This window comes from Plectrocnemia conspersa, unplaced genomic scaffold, assembly GCF_051122295.1.
Source record: "Plectrocnemia conspersa isolate PC_06_02 unplaced genomic scaffold, ASM5112229v1 ptg000012l, whole genome shotgun sequence".
NCBI lineage: Eukaryota > Metazoa > Arthropoda > Insecta > Trichoptera > Polycentropodidae > Plectrocnemia > Plectrocnemia conspersa.
Genome location: NW_028277176.1, coordinates 24187970 through 24213240, shown reverse-complemented (window position 1 = coordinate 24213240; position 25271 = coordinate 24187970). Strand labels below are relative to the sequence as shown.

General features: G+C 29.7%; 1 protein-coding gene across 10 annotated transcripts in view; it reads left to right on the top strand.

Annotated features, from left to right (window-relative positions):
- Window positions 1-25271, top strand: part of kn (EBF transcription factor knot) — a 105846-nt gene that overhangs the window by 16517 nt on the left and 64058 nt on the right. For all 10 annotated transcript variants that reach the window (XR_015811571.1, XR_015811569.1, XR_015811568.1 and 7 more), the window contains exons 5-7: window positions 965-1020; window positions 13658-13731; window positions 17916-17984. Coding sequence is in view for 5 of the 10 variants with exons in the window: in XM_088199241.1 (XP_088055367.1) it covers window positions 965-1020; window positions 13658-13731; window positions 17916-17984 (199 nt within the window). In the remaining 5 variants the exon portion in view is untranslated. The remainder of the gene's footprint in view (window positions 1-964; window positions 1021-13657; window positions 13732-17915; window positions 17985-25271) is intronic.

Below are 25271 nucleotides of genomic sequence, written 5' to 3'. Positions count from 1 at the left end.
TCAGGCTTTGATTCAAAAGATTTCCGATGCTTAAATTTCAACAGCTAGCAATACTGGCTGCTAAGACTTAAATCATAAAAAAGGCATTCATTTAAGAATAACCTAATATAATAGTTTGATAATAAAAATTATTAAAAATTAAAACGATAATTTTTTTAAATTTATGTCCAACCTCAACTTACTGATTTATATATTATATTTAATAATAATGCAATTCAACTTATCTAAAAAAATACTGATAAAAAGACATATATGATTTCATCTTTCACAAAAAAATACATGTGATAAAAAAACATATCAAGGTATTAAATCTTAATGGCAACAAAATGCAGACTGGTCTAATCATAATGAACTAAAAATACTGATTATGAATTTTTTAGCAAAAAAAGTACAATAATACTTAAGAAGACTGATATACATAAAAAAATACTGTTTTTATCATTTTTTTATACTTAAAATATATAGTTATAATCTAGAGTGCAAATCTTAGCTGTACATAAATTAAATTTGTATTGTGTACTAAAATATATTTTAATTAGTAGTAACAATGGTATAAAATAAAAGTTCTTAGTATTTTTACGAATCGAAAGAAAAAATATGAATTTTAACTTTAAAACATAATAAAAAGATTAAAAGAGTAATATTAATTTAAGTTTTATTTATTAATGTATTAAAGTGTTACAATTTTTTAATTTGATTAGGTCAATATTTTTATAAAAAAATAATTTATATAATAAATATATTATTCCTTATGTTTTATATTATATATAATATAATCATAATTAATTAGATAATTAAAATCTTTATTAATTTTATTATAAGCAACAAGAAGCAACAAGTGCAAATTAACCCATTTATAATTTATAAGATCTGACCTATCCAATTACAAAATTAAACGCTCTATACATTTACGTTTATTTGCATTAAATTTCAATTTGTAATTAATATTTTTTATATGTTTCAGGTGTTAGACAAGAACAAGATATCTTCGTAAGGTTAATCGACTCCGTGACCAAACAGGTAATGACATATATATTTTAATTAAAGTTATATACATGATGCGTGGGTTACTAATTATTTAATTTATTTTTATCTAAAACAGTTAGAGTCTCACGACATAAATTTATGAGATTACGCCCGATCGTTAATATTTAATTTTTTAATTACTCCTCCCCTTCATTTGTGAATAATTTATGCAACTATGTACATATAAATTGCGAGGGTGGTGCAGATCTGATCCCTAATGTAAATTGTTATCACTCCCTGCAAGTACGGAAAATATGCAGGGCCCCTAGTGCAAACAGGTCTTTTCGACCCATTGTGTTGAATAAAGAAGTCCTAAGCTCATTGTAAACGTATCTTTGGCGATTTAGTAAGCACCCTATGTTAAAATACATGGAGAGTAGAGCGACCATAATGCGTTGTTGGATCGATTTCTGACTCTGGTTAGGATTATCAAAGTTTGATCAAAAAGTATTTATTTATTCTTTAATATTAATATTGTCCCTTTTAAAGTAGTCATCAGATATTTATATTTCTATAAAATGTGTATTATTAAGTAGTTTATAGTTTACATAAAAATTTTGCCTTTGTTTCCATTATAGTCGCAAAACGTTGACCCTTCAATGTTATCTTTATCTGCGGATAAAATAAAATATCGCAATAATAGATATAAAATACTGAAAATAGTTAATACAATAACGGCATAATGTCGTTTTTAACCAAAGATTTATGTATTAAGAGTTATTTGCATACAATTCTGGTAATTTTCTTCGGATTGTTTCATGTATGTAAGTAGTGTAAAACTACAGAGTAATAAGTGTTTTGAATTTAATTAAATAAACATTAAGAAAACCATGACATTCGATTGAACTTGACGTATTTTTATTGGTATTAACTCCTCAAGACGCTTTTATTGAGATGATCGGATCTTTATTACAACTTAATAAACATACATCCATGATTCACCACATATTTTATTCTAAATAGTCAGCGACTTCATTTAACATTTGCTCAGCAATTTCTTTGCGTTGTTGTTTTCATTAAAAGGTTTTGAACCAATTTGGATACTACTCGTTTCATCGCCATAATGCCAGTTAAATTAATTTTTATGAATCGTACAAAATACTAATTGTTCAGCGATCTTTCTAATAGTGATTTGGTGATAATTATGCATATACAAAAATGGATCGATCCACTTCGATTAATCACAGATCGTCGAGTTACGTAAGAATTTTGGGCTCCCGTATTTATACCCGAATTGTAGAGAAAATTTTCAACAACAGCTGTTACAATTTTACATTCTTTATATTTTGAACAAGATGAAGATAAAAAATCTCTTTGGATTATAAAAATCTGGATTTAATTTCACCGACAGGTAAATTTTATGGCGTAACATTTAAGAAGCGAATCAACATTTTTTTCCATTCAAATACTTCCGATCTATATTAAAAGTTTCAAGAAATGTATAAATAATAAATATATTATATTTTCAAACATCTGGAATAGACCCACTCTATTCATGCAGTTTTACAATAAAGCATAATTTAAATAGTTTATAAAAAAATTTGTACTAAAATGGATATTTTTTTATTAAATAATTCTTGTATCGATAGCCATATTGAAGGTATTTTAAATTACATACTTTACATTGAGATTAAATTATTTAAAAGTATGCGTTGCCTTTACAAGCATTTATATTAAAGATATTTAAAGAGTAAGCAAGCTATTTAAAACGTATAATTAATTTTATTTTAATAATAAAATATATTGAAATTATTTCATAGAATAGTTTATTTTTTGCTCTACTGGTGTGAAATAAATAATGCTTTCCCGATAACAACACATCGATGGTCACCTCAGCAAGACTGACTGAGGTCGCTTACGACTGTCCGCGTGCGTGACACGTGGCAGTCACGTGACCGGTAACCGCCAATCGCGCAGCCACTGATTGTGTTGTTATTTCTTCCGATCGTGGGGTCTTCGGCGACCCCACGTTGTTTGATCGCCGCGGCCGGTATGATTAAAAACAAATACGTTTTAGGTGGAGTGAGTAATAAGGGAAGCAAGCATGTTCGGTGTTTATTTTTATAAAGATATTATGGTTTAGTATTTTCTCTCGTTCGCTCTCGTGCCCCAAGAACAAACGGCTGTTACAGTCTGACGTGAAAGGAAACTTAAGCGGACGAATAAGAACAAGAAGGCTTTGAGTTAATTATTTGGTAGCCATAAATCCCTGTTAATTGGGTATAGCAGAGTCGCGGTTCACGAGACGCTTATGGCCTGTTCACTTGTTCAATGGCGCACTATTAAATCTGAAAAATATATTATAATATCATACTATGCTAAAATAAAATAATAATTAAAATTCATTATAAATAAAATGTTAAAGTTTATATCTATTTATAATGCGCTAAAGAATAAACCGCTTTATTATGTGAAAATTTTATTTTACTAAATTGAAAAAAATATAATCTTTTAAAAACGTAAGTTAGCTAATGTGATATTTAGTAACTAGAATTTTTTGCATGAAACTATCACTGTCAGTATGTGAGCAATCGTTGCTTCGATGAGTACTTTGCTCATTCTGGAGTACCACATGGATCAAACCTGGGCCCTCTGTTTTTTTTTGTTATTCATTAACGACATACATGCGGAAATTAAGAAAATGTTTAGGAGCTCACACAAATTCAGATTCACTATTTTTACAAAAATCGAAAGCCTCCCAGCATAGACAAGTGTCACATAGTCCCATTTACCAGATCCCCTTCCTCGGTGAAATTATCTTAAAGTATAGGGGGAATTGTTTTAATCAGAAATATTTCCGTTGATGACTTGGCAGGGACGTTCGAGCATGGATGGTGATTTTGTATGCACATCAGCAAAGTTTGCGATAAGGCGTCTAGGATGCTCAGTTTTGTTATGCGTAGCGCGTGTCACTTTATTACTTTATTGTACAATATGTAGTGTTCTAAATATGGCTATTTTATCTGGAATCCATGTGAAGTGTTGTTGGAGAGGAATTAAAGAAAATTTCTCAGATATCTAAGGGTCGTATCTAACATATTTCTCATCTTGCGTTGCTTTGAATATGAAATATTCTCACTATTTATTTATTGTTTTTTTTTAAAGACTCTCCGTTAATTTTTTTACGGATATGATGTATCCTTTAAAATTATAACTTAAAGAGAACATATTACAATATTTATTTTGGATAAAAGAAATGTCAAATTAATTAATAAAATTTGTCGCGGGGCGCACATGGACGCGTCGCGTGACGAGGTCTCCTTGTTAGACGTAACTACGGCTAAGGGTTACAACGTACACGTAAATTTCGTTTTACTGCGCTCGCCGTGACTCTTCTTTCATGGAAGCAATAACGATGAATATAGTACGCAGAAGGCGCCCGTTACAACTGCGCCATTATGGACGCGTATCCGTTACTACAATAACTAGGGCTGCCAGGTTTGCAAATTACTAAGACGACATGATTCAAAATCAAGGACAATCTAAGACATCCTAAAACAAAACTGAAACTTATATAATATAGGGCTCTCATAAAATGCTTCGTTATATTAAGAAACGTTTTTTTCCCAAAGAGAACAATAAATCCCTAGTTTATATACATATATTTAAAAAAATATATTAAAATCCCAGCATCACATATGCTACACAGCTGATGAAATCTAATAAAATATGAACCATTTATTATTATGAGTTGGGAATTTAAACTGAGATTTTCCCCTGACGTTTCCGGAGGACTAAAAAAAGAGGACATGTCCGGGAAATCCCGAACACCTGGCAGCCCTAACAATAACCCCTCCGATGGCATCGCCCACCGTGTTCTGTATATATCGCCGTTTTATTTTCGCAAATTCCACTATTAAATAAACACACGCGGCTCGCACAATGGCGGCGCCGGTGTTTAGTGGCGCCATTACCGCAATGCCAATTTATGCGCCGCCGCTAAAATGTCAATGCTGTAACATTAACTCATCTGCGACAATGCCGGTGGCGGGGGTGGGGTAGTAGTAAGGGGGGCAGTGGGGTTGAGTGGGCGCTGAACTGACGATTGTGCGCTTATGTTGATGATGCGTTGCAATTAGGCGAAATTGGACAAATTGTCGACGATTATGTCGATTGTTAAGGCCGTGTTGGGAGAGCGTGATCGATGCGTGCAACAAAATGTGACGATTTATCATATTATTCATCTTTAAATAAGAGTTATATTGCATTCGGCTAAATACATGATATTACTTAATTCGATTCCCTGGTAAAAAAAATAATAACAAGAGATATTCGTAAATTAACAATACGTGGTCACCTTAATACTTGGAATTTTCTTGATACCAACATCATAGAAGTCTTGCACCTACTCTTTTTTAGGCATTCAACCTGAGATTTTGATAGCTTAAGCTCATCAACCGTTTCATAAAAAAAATTAATCATGACAAAAGCAATGGAAAAGCCACGTACTTACATGTAAAGTAATTGACACGAAAATTTTAAAGGTGCACCATAATTAAACATTCTGTTTTTTAGATTTTTTCATTTTCCATTTACCACATTTTTTTTTGGAAATTTTGACATATAAAAAAATATATGTAATTATACTAATACAGTAAATATCTTTTATTATTGATGAACAGATAATTAGATAATCATTAAAGAGAACAAATTTGTATAGAATGATATGTTTTAATGGAACCTTTTTTACATTTTATAACAAAATATCTCTATGGATTATTGAGAAACTGAGATTTAAATTCGCTGACAATTACATTTTATGGCGTACCTCAGTGAAAGGCCCCCATATTTTTTTTTAAATATTTGGATTCTTACGCAGAGCGGCTTCTTATTATCTAATTAATATGGTAGTTTTTAATTTGCCGAAGCAAACATATTTTTTTACAATTCAAATACTTATCCAGTGGTTTTGAAACACCTTAAAATATTCATACAAATTTACTTTTTGTAAAAAAAGGCTACTGATTTTTCGAGCAAATCATTTTAGAGAAGAAAATTGTAATAAAAAATAATTGAAACTAGGGCCTTGTTGACTATGCCACGTCACGTATACAATAGCTGAAATGGCAGTAAGTTTTTACTTGAGTTGTATTTTAACGTCTCAAATATCTCTCGTATTTATAATATAAATCACGTTAGAGTTTTATGATGTAATCAAGTGATCAAAATATACATTTATTTCCCAAACTAGTTGTTATATGTTAACCCAAACTACTTTGCTGTGACATAATGAGTAACGGTAGATTTAATTTTTCTATTAGATCGCTCAAATTTTGCCAGATTTTTATTAACCAGTATTTAGCGCAATATTTTTTATTTTTATTTATTTAAAAAAGTAGCAAATTTACAATAGTATGTATTGATATAATATTCTCCACAAAAGAGACTTTTAAAAAAAATATGCTTTTAAAATATATTTTTTATTTACAAATAAGACAAGAAGTTTTATTATAAGATATTTTTAAATTTTATTTATGAACATTTTTTCATAATATTGTTAATAATATTATAATAAAACCATGAAGATTTAAGAAAAATATTATCCTGACAATTCTGTTCTATTGATACTTACTATTATAAACTCGTTATTTGTAAATAATCAAAAATATTTGTAAACAATCAAAAAAAGCAATTTAGAAATAAGAAAAAAACAATTTCATACAAAAATATTTATTGCATACATTCTTATATATTCATATATTCTTTCTTGATGGTTATAATATATATATATATATATATATATATATATATATATATATATATATATATATATATATATATATATATATATATATATATATATATATATATATATATATATATATCCTTATAAGTAGTACTATTATTATAAAAGCGTTTGTTTATCATCACAAGCTAATAATTGCATTTAGTTTGTAGCTTTCAAAAATAAAATATACATTTTTTTACGAATGATAAAATTTTTAGGAACACTTGTTTATAAGGGATTTATATATATTATTATGTATAAGTCATTGAGTTACTGCTGGTCAAAGATGCTAGTGGTTTCTTAAATTGGACATCTGATCTAACTGACATTAAGAACTAAACTTAATTACGGTAAAAATGGCAAATAACCACTTTTGCTTTTTAATGACTCATTTATAAGAAAATTTTTAATTGTAAAAATTATTTAAATATAAATTAATTTTAGATTTATGTATGTTTAAATTTTTATTTAATATTCTACGAAAAAATATCACAATAATTATATTTAGATGCGTAGTGTAATTTTCTTATTATCTTTCAGACCTTTTTCTTAAAAAATGTAGCAATTTAAATTGTAATATAGCGATTTTTTTATTATAAAGTACATATTAAGCAGCTTACGCTTTTTTTCACACAGCCTAACTTTTATTGAGAAATATCAAAATGTTAATAATTGTGAAGAAATATTTTTAAATAGGTGGTATACACATACATTAAAAACACCATAATTCAGAGATCGATCGATTATCGGTTTTTTTAGTGAAATAAATTTTTACAAATTCACTAATAATGTTTAGTTTCTACACATTTTAACTGTAAGGAGTTTTTTACAGTTTAAATATATATTCAAAACAGAGACTAAAAAAATATTGAATCTCTCACCTCATCTTCTGGGGGCGTAATCGTGTGACGTCACAGCGCGTACGCTTATGTATCATAAAACCGTCATAAATCTCCACCGGGAGAGCTCCCGAGCTTAACGGTTTCCGTAATATTTGTTGCGTTTAACATAAATTTGCTTCAGCGATATATTACTCCGCGGGCTTTGCTATGAAATAGCGCCCCGACGCTAAAACTCATAACAAAGTGTTAGCGCTCAAAGTGTGTAACTCGGCACTCAACCGCTTACTTTGCTCTTCATTATTTTAATTTCTATACGTTTAATGTCTTATATGTTAGCTCGTACATTCAACACCTACGTGTATATGCTAGGTTTATGTTACATGAGGCTTGTATAATATTTTGATCAGTTTAAAAAAAATATATTCACAAAATATGGTAGCTCTAAAGATTAATGAGTTGAAATTATCGTTAAACAAAGTTAACATGGCGATTTTAATAGAAAATGTAAAATAGAATTTTCAGTTTTTAATTACAATATAAAACAATCATTACGATACATATAAAAAAAAAATTCGCAGTAAAAACAATTTAAAAAAAATAATACAATGGTTAGCAACTGTATCCTATTGACTGCCTTAGTTTTTACTATAATATATGAAGCTTAATTTGGACACGGATAAAAAATAAATAGTGTGCAAATTTAACCCATTCATTCTTGTTAACTAAATATTAAACTTTACACAGTACATAGTTGTTATCATTGGTGTTTAATTTAGTTAAATTTTACCTAAACATCTTATTAAAATATATTTTTTTTTATTAGTTTCTGTCTAGATCTAGAGTACTTATGCAATCACCAGAGAATTTTTTTTTGTCTTAATTAATTTACATGAAATTTTTATTTATAATTAATGACTTAAAAAAATAATACTTGAAATAAGATTATATTTTCTTGAACTCTAAATGCATCTTTGTTTGCTATTTATTTTAGTTTTTTAAAATTAATTTCTTTAATGCATTTTTTATAGCTAAGCAAGTTGAATTTCACTGTGTTATAATTTAATTTGCCGAAATACACATATTGCTATATACATATTTTAAATCATTTAATGCTATATGATCAAAATACTTAGTGTGTTAATTATGTTTATAAATCAATGTATTAAAAAGGCCTTTACATAATCATTAAAAAAATCTAAAATATTCGCAGATATAACCACTGATCAAATAAACGATAGTACACTCTATGCACCCGAAGAATAATTTAGAAGCGCTAGACATTGACATGAGAGTTATGATCATTTGACATATTATTACAAAATGAAGCGACATGCACATCATTAGCTGATTAGTTACGGCGCATAGTCAGGACAATGAACAGGGCCGGAATGGGCCTTGTAAGCTATACACGATCGTTATGTCGTACCGTAACTACCGCACTATACATATTCGCCCTATTATGTCGATGATATTGTGCGACCGCGTTATTATTACAAACCCGACAGGACACTCACTATTTACAATATGATCCTGGCCGCGATCCATATGGACATTGCTCATTTTCGATTCGGCCAATGTTAAAAAAACTCCCCTCTTATTTGCACTTGTTCTTAAACATCATATTTTAAACTTATCTCTGAGATATGCTTTATCTAACGCGAGGGTGAGCTTTGAAGGGATTGCCTATTATCTGTCACGTGGCATTAAGATTGTGTTTGGACAGAGCGATCTAAAGAGTCGATACGTATGTAAATTATGCCTTTATATGCACAAGTACTATAGTATGATATACTTTAGCGATTTTACTATTATACATCAAAGAATATGTATTTTTAAATATATAAAATCTTATGATCCTTTCACGGAGCTTCACTATAATAGCAACATCAGACAGCCATCCTAAAGTGTTTCTCTTGTAAATCACCGTAGCTAACTTAGTTTCGCTCGCTTATGTCTTTGCTTGGCAATTTTTCTTCGTCTCCCATTCGCCTCCATCTTGCTTGCAGCGTACGTAATTTGTTTGGTACTTCTTGTTGTAGAAAATTAGGTTTAACTTTTATTCCATTCACAGCGAGAAGGGGAGCAAATGGCTTAAGAAATGATTGAATATTGAATTTGACATCGCGCTCTTCATCTCGCGATCATAAGTTAATTTTACATTAAATAATATTTTATATATTATATAATAATTTATGCTCATGCGCTACGTAAACAACCCTTATTCTGCGTCTGCACCCCTCGACGGTTTTTATTTTTAAATAAGCCACATGCTCGTACAAAAGGGAACATATTGCCCCTCTATCGGCCACTAAGTCTCGGGGAATCCTCGAATATCTCTCAATACAAAAGCCGACAAAGCCATTCCATTACATATTCAATTAAACAGGAAAAAATCTATCACAAGGATTACCCATAATAAGAGGCATAATCCCTATTTGCGAGGGAGAGTTCTTCTGTTGCAAAGGCGACGAGCCATAAAGAAAAAATCGACGCCTCTAAAAGGGATGCAACCACTGATTTATGTGGGACAAACATCTGATCTAATAATTATATTTACTTAACATTTGTATAAGCTATAACTACAAAAAATAATCGCATAGGAACTAAATAAAAAAGTTATATAAATGACGTCATAATTTCACTACAAATAAATACATATGAAACTATAAATTCACCAAAAATTAAAAATATGTTTAGTTTTTATTATTAGTATTTTTTATCAATATATATATATAGAATGTTATTTATATATAGATAACGTAATAAATAGCCTACCATATTTATTTCATTAATTTAATAAAATATATTCTAAATCTTTATCAAAAAACATTTATTAACCTCTTATTTTGAAATAAAATGTTTCGCTACTTAAAAAGTGTGGCAAAACTGTTAATGTCATAAAAATAATAGTTCATTTAAATTGATATAATGCATTGCATTAGTTATTCTAAAAAATGTAGTAAATTGTCAAATTTTCAGTAGATATGTATGTATTATATATACCTTTTCTAAACGAGTTTTTTGTTTTAAATTAGTGTTTAAAAAGATTATTGCAGACGTCGTTTATTTGTAAAAATAACCTCCACTTGTTTTTAAAAGTGATTCTGAGATCTTTAATGGAAGTTTCTTTAGGCTATATTTTCTTACCAAGATTGTAGGAATAATCTTATGGCAAATGGGATCAGTAAAATTACACTATGGCATTTTTAAATACTAAAGACGGAAGCATATCTCTCAAGACAGTTTAAATCACTCTATAGAGAGAAAAGTTCGCAACAGATTGAATGCATTAAAACAATTTTAAATCATCTACATAAAACAGAAAACTTGAATTTATAACTGCCGTATCTATGTCATTCTTAAATAACGTAAGAGTCGAAAAGCCCAAGTTGAACCCTTGAGAATTTTTGAAAGCGTGAAATTTTATTTTGTCAATCAATAGAGCAAACCTGTCTACGGTCGCTCAAATAACTAGAAATAAATCATCCAAAACCTCCAAGGTAAACATTTTTTTTAATAATAACCCATCACAAACCTTGTCGAAGGCCTTCTCAAAATCTATATATATGACATACACTTGAAGAGATTTTGTCACCATTTTTATAACGGGTGGAATGGGCATTTAGTTTGGCTTCTCTATTATTTATGTAATAATAAATCATTTGCCGTATCTGTCCATGTATTTTTGTATGTAAATATTGAAACTATTGTTTCAAAAATAATTTTAAATACTTGCATTGTTTTTACTATAATCAAATTTATATATGCTGTCCGATTATTACAGTCGGTTAAATCCAGCGGTTAACCTCTATGCTTCCGACGCTCTAAAGTTTTCAACGAGCACGTGGCTTTGCGCTACGTAGTGGCCGTAGCTGGCTCAGCTACGGCGTAGCCGCTTTACGAGGCACCCGAGGAGCCCCTGGCGGCGAATTTCCCAACCATTTAATGACCTGTGTAAACTGTAATTACGTTTTACGACCCACACCAGCGACAGGTACACAAAGAAAGGTGAGCCGGACCGCTTTTACGGCCTCGTCTTATTCAATAACCACGTAGCCAAGATGCACTTTTCTAGACGCTTTCAAGGGCGAACGTCCAAAGTGCAACGTATCAGGTAACCTAAGATACTTTTGCGGTTCTTCGTACTTATTGTAAATATATACTCCATAATTTTTCCGCATAGAATGCAATATAAAACTAATACATCAGAAATTATTTGGCCTAGTCTACGAAGATGTGTAATAGATTATAACTTATTATAAGTAAATACGAATTTATAAAGAAAGACATCTACAGGGCCGCTAAAAACGAACGCGGGCTCTGGGAAAACAATGATTCCGGACCTCATGACAAAAATGGTATTCTATATATTTTTTAATATCGTAATATAATTTCTTAAATAAATAATAATAGGTGCGAGCTAACTCTTTCTATGCTACATATAAATAAAATTAGCGACCGTTGCGACATATTTCCTGAAATCGTATTTTATGCAAAATATTTTAATTAGGCAATAAAAATTATTAAAAATATTTACTCATAATATTTATCTGATAATTTGTCGCGTTTTCTTTGCTGCTTAATGTTGCCATATAGTGAATTTCCAGTTTAGGTCAATAGAAATAAAATCATACTATCGCGGTAAAAACACTCGATTATCAAGCGAATAAGCACAACTAAATAAAATTTTGACCAATAGGAAAGCGCAAAACAATAATCGCTTCTCAGAAGTTAAAAATCTACGTCAAAAGCAATAAAATCGTGCCATCGCCGTCGCAGTGGGAACGTTTCTACTGCAACGGCGTCCTGGATTATTTTATTTTTATTTTAAGCAAAAATTTAAAAATACCACATTTTAAAAGTGAAAAAAATTCAAAAATCTATAGATAAAAGGGGAAAAGTATTGTTATTACTCGAAAATGCACAGTCGCATCCATCAATAAATGTTTAAATCAGATTGACAAAATGTTTACGATAAAAGTTCTTCCAGAAAATGTCACGTCTGTAATGCAACCAATGGATCAGTGAGTAATATATAGAAACATTAAAGCGCTTATATCAAAAACAGATCCTTCGAAAACCATTATTAGTAGACGAAAATAGTAAAGAATTCCTTATCAGCTTCCACAAGAAGATTAATTTAAGGGACTGTTACTACATAATAGCAGATAGTTGGAATTCTATAAATGTGTCGACATTAAAAAAATCATGGAACAAACTTTTGAAGAGAGATACGGCTAACATAAAAGACATCACAAATTTTAATATGCAGCAAATGCAACAGAAAAGATGTCATGGAGTGGTTAAATTGTGATGCGAACGATCCTTGACTGAATTTTAAATGAAGAGGAAATAATACCCTCTGAAGAAGAAGACAACGAGAAGATTGTCAATGAGAAGGAGGAAAATTATGAACCAGAGCATTTTGAAGCTTTTCAGTACTTAGATGTAGCCATGAAGTGGTTTGAGAGACAGAAAGAATGTAACCCATCACAACTTATATGCCTCAAAAGTATATGAGATTTAGCGGCTTCTAAAAAAAAGCTAATTTTAAGAAAAATCAATCATTGATTATTTTAATTCGCAATAATTAAAATTAAAGTTATAATGTATTTGTATATGTAGATATATTTTTCTCTCTCCTTTTTATTATAAATTATTTGCTTTTTTTCGATTATCAGAATTTTTGATTATCCACTCTATTCCTATCCAAAATTAGTGCTGATAATCGAGGTTCTACTGTATATATCAAAATAGAACACATGAACGACCCAAAAAATCAATGTATAATAATGTACGTTTGATCGAAAATAACTTCCCATGTCACAACAAGGCCACAATGGAATGGTCTCAACATGGTGGTCGCCTTTAATGTTATTTGCCTTCGACAAAGGGGAAAAAATCCTCCCCACGAAAGCCAAGAATAACAACCGCGTCTCGTTCTTTTATTTTGGTATAATGGTTGGATGAAAAAAACTCAGCAGCCATCTACGTCTTCGATCGATTTACAAAACCATTAATCATATCTTGAATAACGCTCTTTTTTCGTTTATCTCCACAGCCAATCATGTACGAGGGCCAAGACAAGAATCCGGAGATGTGCCGCGTCCTACTCACACACGAAGTAATGTGCAGGTGAGTTTTTTTTACTCGTTGTTGTTGCTTTGTGTAAGACATTCGTTTAAATTATTATACAATGTAGTGAAAATAAGCCATAAAATGAATATTTTAAATAACGATATTTTAATGGCCTTAAAATATCACGTTTTTAACGTGTGGAGTATATATTAAATAAAAAAATATTTTCTAACGGTAAAATAATAGTTGTGTAATTAGTTAAATCGTAAATATACTATTTATTTTTTTAAATAGTTAATATAAAAAAATATTTCGCCTTATACTATAAACATGTAAGACAGGAAATTTTTTTAACATTAAGACACTAGAAGCATATTTAAAAACAGTTTGATAGAAAACATCCGTTGGGATTTTATTAAAATTATTTATAGTAAATAACAGCTGCAGTTAGCTTAAAAATAAAATAATATTTTTAAAAGAGCAATAAAAATGTATTATTTAAGCTCACTTTACTCATAATAAATTATTGAAACAGACAGAACCTGAACTGATTTTATGATGATTCTGATATAAAATATACTTTTAATAAATTGTGTATAAACAATAATTAATCAAATATAATAATTATATAGCTCTAAAAAAAGTTTTAAGTATTTTTTGTATCAAAGCTATTTATTTATAAATTTCATATTTTTTGTCATTAAAAAAAATGTTAACTTAAAAAAGCATTTATATTTCGTATTAAGCCAGGCATGATTAATTCGTCGCACGGCTCTACATTATTTATGTGTATCGTATATACAAATACGTATTATACTACTATATTCCGTGTCCGGGATGATGCACTCAAACTAATTGTCCGTGGAAAATCGAATCGGCAATATTAAAATGGAGGCGGTCGTAAAACGGTTATTTTTCCGCGGCGCATAAGCGAGTTTATGGGTTGTATTCGTATGGCCCCATAACTTATTTAGGCACGGCGACCCGCCGATACACGCACGCGTCTGAATATTTAATTTTCGAATATTATGTACACAAATATAAAGTTTTGATATGCGTCTGCGTGGGAAATCGCAACAAGTTTCCCCCGTGGGGCACCAGGGAAGGCGCTCGCGTACCTGAGGGAGAAACTTTTCCGACGACCGTTTACGACGTAGACGGCCGTACCCGCCAGGGGTTATAAATCTTGGGCCGCCGACACCATTAATTCCGGTGACTTAACGGAAAAATTTGGCAATTTTTCAGCTTTTGCTTTTAAACATATTTTTTTCATGAATTATTAAGTGTCGGATTTATTATTCTAACAATAAATAAAAAATATTATTAAAATATAAAATAAGACAAATAGGGTACCTACAAAAATAAACCCATTAACAACAACATACTTAATAGATAAATTATACTACATATATAAGATAACTAACATTAGTGTCAGGGACTTATATGAATTATACTTTACAATATGTCAATTTTTATGAACATATACACAATTCTACTTTTTTCATGAAAATTATTAGATTAACTTATCATTGCATTTTTTCAAAAAAATATAGTTATAAAACATATTTATTTATTTATAAATCTTCCATCCCAACATTAATGGCGTTGGCTTAATACGTTACAACCAAGTAAACACAATCAATTACTATCAATTAAGTAGAAAGTCTATATATTAGTGTCGCTTTGCAACCTATTTAATGTAACAAAATCTTATTTTTTAATTCTGATTTCTCAAAAAATGATTGCGGTCAAGTATATTAAAATAATGTATATAAAAATCAGATATTTAAAAAAAACAATAACTATCTCACTGTGCAACACAATTTGTACAAAATTACAACTATTACTACTAAAATATAAAGTAAAAGTTTTTTTTATTAAGATATACTATATTTTATCAAAAAATTATATATTCCTCACATATTAAATATTTTGTACATAAATACAAAAATATATATTTTTTAATTCGTATACTTTACTTTATTAATTAAAAATTCATAAAAAAATAACAGTTTCCAAATAAAAATATATTGCGAACTAAAATATACATATTTTAATAAATCGCATGTACGTGTATCTAAAACATTTTATGTCAACAATTTTAGAGCAAGTTATGTGTGGTTCTTAGGTGGTAGTTTGCAAAAAAATATCATAACGCGGCAATAAAAAAGCTGTGTAGCCTAGCTAGTATAGGATCAAGACTATTGTTACTAAATTATAGGCAAAATATCATTTATCCCAATATTACATCTTCTAAACATATTAATCATTTTGTAAATATATACAATTAATATGTATTCATTTTCGATGGAATAGCGTAGTTCGTAACGACTCAGACTATCAACTCTGAGGTTGCGGGTTCGAGCCCCGGTAGGCAGCACTCGAATTTTTATTTATAAAAAATGACATTTATTGATTATAAATTATATAACACATAATAATTTATGGTTATTAATATAGATGTCACCGATTCCCAGACTTTAAGTCTGGTGGTTAATAATTGCTTATAGGTATTCATTATAATTGATTGACTTACTCAGTTGGTACAGATTTTCCACGTTGTAACGCATTGGGCTTATGCCTTATGTCAGGTTAAAATGAAAGATTTAATAAAAAATAAAAATGAATTAATTAGGCTCATTCATTTTTATTATAAATTATGGTAGCTAAATATAAATTTACTTTAAAACCTTAAAATTCTGGCCTTCGAAAAAAAAATATCGCAAACAAAAATATACATATTAATAAAAAAAACACATGTTTTATTTATAAGACGTTGAAGGTTAGATTAGATTTTTAGGTGAAAGTTTTAAATAAAAAAATCGCTACGTTTTTTGTATTTTTACAATGTTTTTCCAATGTTTTTCCAAAAATTTATTAATTTATATTTATATTTTAAATAATTTCAAAGAAACTTTCTCGTAGTCAAATTAATCATGATTTTTAAGTAAATATTATTAGCAAAAATATGCATATTTTGAAGAGAATTGCAATTATAAAAACATTACAAGTTAGCTTAGGTTGAGTTAGGCTCTTACAAAATAGGTGCTATTTATTAGGGAATTATTTTGAGAGGTATGTGCATTTAAATAAATAATCTGTTCCATAAAACGAATTGCTTTTGCATTTATGTAAGACAAATCTTCGGATTCTTTCTTCTAAAAAAAATTCGTTGCAGAGAGTTATTCATAAAATGTTTACTGTTCTGACCAATGCTTGCTCGCAACAAATCTGTGCAATAATAATGCACAAGCAATATTTTATCTTTTAAAAACAGCTGTTTTCTCAAAGTTTATATGAAAAAAATTAAATAATTTTATAAAAAAATATTATGTTTTTACTGTGTAGCTAAATTTATCATTCAAAAATATTTTTAATAAACATAACAAACTAAAAGTTTGATTATGTCACTGATTGCATTTATATGTGTGACATTCATTTTTAAATAATAATATGTAATCTATAAAATATAATTATATTTTTATATAATATAATATCAATAAATTTAATTTGATTCTATCAACAAAATCAAATTATTATATTAAACGAATTAAATTAATGTTTTTTTATTAAAAATATAATAAAAATAAATTTCAATAAAATAATTGAATATGTTTGTTTAAAAAAATGTTACACGCTGGAACGCTTTGACCCAACGCCTGTTACAGTAGTAAATTTATAAGATTGATAATAATAATATTTAAACAAATTTAAAACCTCACGATTAAATTTAAAATTCAAAGCTTAACAACCTTTTTCTTTAACGGATTCACCGAGTTTTAGCACTCGGCACAGTTCGTTCAAAACCATCTCCATTACATAAACCGAGATATATCGCCATAATATTTCTTTTTATTCAATTCTGGTTTGACCTACGCCACCAGGCGAAAGTTAAAATATCCTTTTAACGTTTGTTTGCAACTTCTGTTATGAGCAATAAGGTACTCCCTTCACTCCTCGCCTTGATCTGAAGCGAAGGGCAAAGACATTGAGTGAATAGGCAAAGGACAGACTCCCCTGGGCTTTGGCCCCTCCCATACCCCCGCGGGAGGTGCGGGGACGAAGTGAGGACGAAGGGGTGGTCGACTATCCCAGGAAGATTTGTAGGGGTAGGCCGACACTAAGTGCTCATACTGAGACATACTAGAGTAGTCGAACCATACACGATATATGGCAAAGTAATACACGCTATTTGCGATGCATGAGTATTGAATTAACCATGTTCTCTTTTTACCTTGCAGTCGGTGTTGTGATAAAAAAAGTTGCGGAAACCGGAACGAGACTCCGTCGGACCCTGTCATCATTGATAGGTGAGTTTTTTTTTATAATATTTTTTTGTGTTTCATTGTTCGATCTGCGATGGTGGAAAGAGTATTTTAAAAAAATGGACATGGTAAAAACAATGAGGAGCGTTTGACATTTCGGGGAAACAAAAGGCTTTTTCTGCGGAAAAAAAGATTCGCATAAAAGTTTCCCTGTACGCAAACTCTCGCGCGGAAATCGTTGTCTATTCACAAAAAATTCTCTTTCGCTTTTACAAATGCCAAATAATGTGAAAATAAAATACCGTTTAAAATGAAAACATAATAGGTTATTATGTAATATATACAATATTTAATATATATATATATTAAATTGCTCTTTAAATACATTAGAATATATATAAAAAATTATTGTGCCAAGTCGAGTACTTATGAATAAAATTTAATCATAAATCCACAAATTAAAAGACATTTCGAATGAATTTGTAAAAATCAAAGATTATATGTTTTTGTATTTACGAACTTTTAGTTGTTGTATACAATAGTCAGCTTAGTACTTTTTAAGCAATTAATTTAATAACTAATCTTTGAGTATAATACTTTATTTTATTACTTGATATATATGTTTATAAAATACGTATTTCTATCACCAATTCTTTTCTCAGATATGATATGAATAAGTATTTATAATACATACACTTTGAGAAACACTGCACAACAAGCATAGTATCAACTCCGCGTCAAGTTAATGTATTTACGCTATAACCAATAAAAACTTTATAGATCGTTACTTTTCAATGAATACCCAATCCAATTTGTACAAATTGTCTTCTAAACGCTCGGCTGCTTAACATCGATAGTTATTTTTCCAAAAAATCCAATTTCGCACTAATTACCATTACGATAATGAAACTCCATTGTGAATCGAGCCCATTGAGCCACAATCCAACATAACCGACAATGGCCGTAGCCGAAAATATTTTTCATAGAGATTTTTTCAATCGCACATCGGTTGATTGGGCGTGTAAACCGAAAAAAATATGGGGTGCAATCGAGGAGGCTAATCAAGGAGACAAAGGGCCCCGTTCGGGGCGTAGCCGCGGTTCCTTTGATTGCCACGCCAAAATAAAAATGTACGACTTTTATTGCGACACAATCGTTATTGTTATTGCCGAAAACTGGGGGCCGCAATTAGAGGCGCAGTTCCTATGCACGCGCTGGTCACGTGACTTCGCGGAGGTCCTCACCCCAATTTGGTGCCTCAGACGTTCAGCTATTTACCTTGATTAGTTGGAACCGACCGGACGAACAAGTGTACACAATGACACAGCTCATGAGAAAAAATAGCGTAGACGTGTAATTTTATTTTTTCGTTTATTTTCATTTTGACCGACATACGAAGAGTAGATGTGGAGGAATGTAACCGGTAATTAAATCTTCTGTAATTAAGCATTGTGAAATCTTACAAAAAATAAGTTTATTAAAAAGTATCGAAAGAAAGCAACCACACAACACAGCAATTACGTTGACAATATGTATGGCATAGTTGAAATGACTGTAAACAAAGATCTGCAGAAGAAAAATAGTAGTTTATGACCATATATGATGGAAGGTTATTGTGGACCAGGCCAATACCCGTATAAAGGTTTAGCGCCAAGAGAGAAAACGATTATGTTAAGTCTTAGAACATTTTTTATATATTGTATTCTAGAATTTATTTACTTTTGAAAAAACACTAAATTTTAATTATTAGTAATTAAATACGTACATTTTTCGATAATTAATTAAAAAATTAAAAACATAAGGTAAAAACTTATTCATACTTTTAAGAGTGAAAATTTAGCTGTATTTATACTATTTATTTTTATACTAAAAATAAAAAGTTGTATTTGGTATTTTATTTATTGTATCTATCTGTATTTTAATATTTGATATATACAAATAACAGTGACTGTGTATTACCAGTAAATGTATATTTCTACTGAGCTTAATAAACTATATCAAAATACATTTTCATCGGTAGATATATATTTATACTAGCAAAAATGTACATTTACCGATAGTAAATTTACATATTTGCTGCTATTAAACGTATATTTTCAGTTTAAACCCAAACCTATCCTAAACGAATTACCCAAACCCAACTTTACTTAATTAAAATTATAAAACACACTATAGTTTTATACTTTCGTTAGGTAAGGTTTGTGTTTAGTTTCATTTATTTTAAATATTGTAGTATTTTGTCAAACGATATTGTGCTAATTTGTAAATCTCTGACATTGTAAAAATACGCATTGTGAACAAATATAGTATAAATCAATTGTTATATCTTAATGAAACCATATTTATACTAGTGAAAATATTACTCTACTGGTAATACACATTTACTGTCACAAATACATAATTACCAAAATAAAAATAAATCGTTTAGGAAAACAACATTTTCTCATATTTTTTTTTTATTTAATAAAAATAAAATAAAAGCTAAATATTTATGGGAAACACATATTTACTTTGTCACATTATTTTCATTAATAAACAATTTCACTTAAAAAATTGCAGTTAACTGGTTCTTTACTTTCTGGTACTTATTTATTATTTTTCAAGTAAAATGAGTATATTCATTTGAAAAAATACATAAAAATTATTCTTGTGGATATCATAACTATTTTTTACAAATGTGATATATAATAACGTGTGTTAAATGTAATTTTTAATTACGAAATAATATTTTTTTAGATATATTCGATGATGTACCCATATGAGACTAAAACGAATAAAGCCTAATTTTGATCTAAAAACATCTTATTTTGATATATTTTTTCTTGTGACAAGATTTAGTCAGCTCAATTAATTTAAAAAAATATCATTGTCTCACATATTTATATTGTAGAGTATCAAGATACGCGGATGGTTTATATACTAAGATTTGAATCTAAAACTGTGTATAGTTGTGTTTAAGTGTTCATTCATTTGCTATCTGAACCAACCGACTGCTAAAAAGTCAGATTTCGCTACCTGTACGTCTCGCCATAAAATGGCGTTCGCAAACACACAATGTAAAAACTAAACTAATTTTGATATACTACATACTTTTTTGTTCGTAATACAAAGAAGGTATGATATCTAAAGAAATTTCTTTAATTTTTGTTATTACTTAGTCGTCACATATGGATTTGCATTATCGATGTAACTTTTTTCTTTTTTGGTTCACGAATTTAAGTATATTCTTATCTGTATTCGGTTGTTAATATCTGGTGCATTAAAGTGACAGTGACAGCATGAGTCACGACTTATTTATCTTTGATTTATATATATATTTCTAGATAAGTTTTATTAAATATCACTAAGTTTATCGAGCTTAAGTTTCATCTTTACCTTACACTAAACTTTTTAATGTTAATGTTGCATTATTGATTTTAGTAAGAGCAAAGACTAAATGAATAAATGAACAAATGTAAGAAAAAAGAGACTTTAATGAAACCAATAGTTTTGCTAAAAATTAACCTAAAATTAATAAACATATTTTATATAAATTCTTAATTATATATTTATATGGTAAAACAAGCACTGCTCTATAAACAATGATATACATAGGTGTATATTTTAAAATGAAAAAGTGGTATGTTTGCATAATATATTCAATGTATATTTTTGCACTATATGTTAAAAAAAACTCGAACTATAATAGTATTTTATGATTGGGCAAGTTTAATATAAATTCATAGCGTGTACTGAAAATACGTCACTCACAGTCGTGTCGTGTCATGTTTGAAAAGTTGCTTTAAAAAGTAAACGTCACAAATGGACATTGCTCAAAGAGTGGTAGTATCTTGTTCGATCTCAGATTACATTATGGCACAGGTGTGCAAATTTTTTTTATATAAACACATTTTTTATTAGTCGCACTGCATTAAAAGATTATCAAAAATCAAGTGGATCGTAAAACCGTATCAAAATAGTTATACTCAATCGGCGGCCAACGTTCAAATACGTGCCGTATCATTTGCACGCTATTGCACAAATTCAATTATCAAATTACTTTAGTTGGTCGGAAAGTCCCCCATCGTGCTTGTTATACACATACAAACAAAAACATACATAAGCATGTGTGTAAGGAATGGACCATAAAATTAATACAGAATTGGAGATGATTATTACATCATAAACAAAAATTTACACAATTGTCGTAAAGTTTTTTTATCATATAAATATTTACATTGAAATTTAATCAATTGAATGACTTTTACAGAACTATTGCCACTGCCTAAAATTCCACACACGTTTCAATACAGTCCCATACAATCTTTAAAAAACGTTGCATTCATTCCGCTTCATAAACTACGTTCGTTGTACTACAACTCCAGTACGAGGCAAACAATCGACATCGTTTACGATTTAATCGAATTTACAGTGGAGGCTCGTGATGTGCAATAAATAAATTTATTATAATACTTTTATAAATGTAAAATAAATTATTCAAAACAATACCTAAACGATTCTACGTTTATATAAATACATTTAGAACACTTTTTTCTGTTATACTCTTTAGTGACAACGGATCTTTAATATGAACATGACTTCTTTGTGCTTTTTATCTGTCCCCGTTGAGCCATAACCGGCATATATTTTATTTTCCGCTCGTTAATTTGCATGCTTATTTTCTTGGCTGATGAGTCAAGAGTGTTGAAGGTATTTATTAGTGCCTGTTTTGAAAAACCGTTAAAAAATCCTTATTTGTCTAGTATGTTTATTTATTAAATATAACTAATTTATATTTTAAAATAATAAATCGTTTAATATCTAGTAGATACATGACAATAAAAGACCATGATTTAATTATATTGTAGTATTTAATTCGATTCACGAGCCGCCCCTGTTCACCGCGGAGGGGTTGTAGGCGACGTCCGCGGATAAAAATCCACTTTACAAATTTGTCGAAGATAATTCATTGTAGTAATAGGAGGAGACTAGGGGCGGATCGCGTGATACAGGGGAGCTCTTAACGAACTGCACGGTAAGGGCACAACTCAATTTTGATCTTCGTGTAATGGCATTAGTGGCCAATATCACGATGAGTACCATACACTCACTTGAAATTGCCATACTATGTACGACATACATACATATGTACGTCATAGAATAGTAATAAACCCTTAATTTTGCTACTGATATTAAAAAGTGAATCATTTATTTTTTTAAGCTAATCAATTTCTTTTAAGACGTTCGAAGATAAATACTAATATATATGTATGTATGAGAAATATATTGCCCCCTTAATTCAAACTTATCTATATCGCACATTTAAACCAAATTTTGCTCAATAAGAGAGCGCAAAAAACAATTATCACTTCTCAGAAGTCAAAAATCCACGTCAAAAGCAATAAAATCGTGCCGTCACCGTCGCAGTGAGAACGCTCGTTACCGAGCGTTCCCACTGCGACGACGCCAACACTATTTTATTGCTTTTGACGTGAATTTTTGACTTCTGAGAAGTGATAATTGTTTTTGCGTTCTCTTATCGACCAAAATTTGGTTTGAATATACTTTCATCAGCCCTCTTATATTAGAAGTGCAAAGTAATGTCGGTAAAGATAGCTATCATATTTTTAAAACAGTGTATTATCGAAATGCAGACAAACTTTGAAGCAAAATGTGAGATGTGATATTCTTTCGCTTATTTTCCCCTGAGAGATGAGCTGGTTAAGCTTGAATTTTGGAATTGACCTAAAATTATAATTCGTTTTAAGCTTTCATTTGGTTAGATTTGGTTTTGAATAGCAAATGGACGTTTCACAACTGTCAAATTGCCATTTTAAGGCAGCATATTTTTGTTAGTAAAAGTATATATATCTAATAATGACCATTATGACGCATTGGGTTATTCTTTTAGGTTATGATGGTCTTAATTTATTTTAAATAAATAAATAAATACTCCTGACTTCTATAAAATGCTTTCAAGAAAACATGCATATTTTCAAACATTTGGCATAGACCTTCCTTTTTTTATACAGTGGTATAAAAATGCAGGAGTTGTAAACTATTTAAAATTATTTGCATAAATGTATTTTGAAAAAATAAAAGGCCCTATAAAAATTCTCGAAAAATCAGCAAAAGAAATGAGAATTCTCGATTTAGCAAATTTTTTGAGAAATTTTCGAGACATAATTCTTGAGAAAAAAACAGTAACTGTAACTTAGAAAATATGTTTATTTTTAAATAAACAATGATAATACAATCATAACTGAATATACGGAGCAACTTTATAAACCAGTGTAATTTTTCTAAATATTTTTGCGTTGATAACAAACATACTTAAAATATTTTCAGAACTTAATATTTATAGTTATTTAAATACATAGAATTAATAAAACTCATTAGTTTAAAGACTCTAAAATAAATTACTTAACTTTCACCAATAAAATGAAACCATGTTATAAAATATATATATTTGCTTATTTAGATCAATTAAAACTGTAATTTTACACAGTTTTTAAAGCATTAAGTACATGTGTTGGAAGCAACGATTCTGACTGACTTAATATTGTAACAATAAAGAACAGTGGTATAGATTGTGACTAATGCCTTATTAATATTGGTTTAATTTGTATCGTGTCTGAGAGATCAGAATCAGTAATTATTATATAAAATAATTCCGATTGATCAAGTAAATGGAGTTGCAGAAGTATATTTGAATATGGCTTTCTGCTGTCTTTTACTTGTCGAGCTCAGATTTTAAAGCTAGAAATACTTCCAGCTTCAATGTCATCATCAAATCCCCAAGGTGCACATTTTTTTAACCGTCTAGCATTAAAGCACCCCGAGACGAGCGAATTGATGCGCTCCATTCTTTTCTCCACTTACTAAATAGTTTAAGGTCATCAACGAGGGGGTGACTATCGCAAATACGTACAGTACCTGAACGACGGCGACACGCAATGCTGACCACCCTTTCAAATCAACCACGTTTTGACTCTAACAACCCCTCTCATGGTGTTTCATTTACAAACACAAGTTTTACCATGACGCTGATATATTGCACGGGGCGTTTAAGTTGATTGAAATGTATTTTTTTCACGATGCACACACTCGAGTCATTAGTGAGGAATCAGTGGGGAGGCAATCGGTTAAAATGAGACTTAATATCAATTAAAGAATTGTGTAAATGTAAATTGTTATTTTTATTTCGCATTATGGGTATATTTGCACTAGAGGAGAAGTAAACAGTAAACGTTATCGCTAAGTAATAAAAAAATATGTGTTTGTTCAGAGGCCAGAGAAGTGTTTCCAGACAATGTCTGCGAGCGTTTGCGCCAATTCCGGTTCCGGAAACAA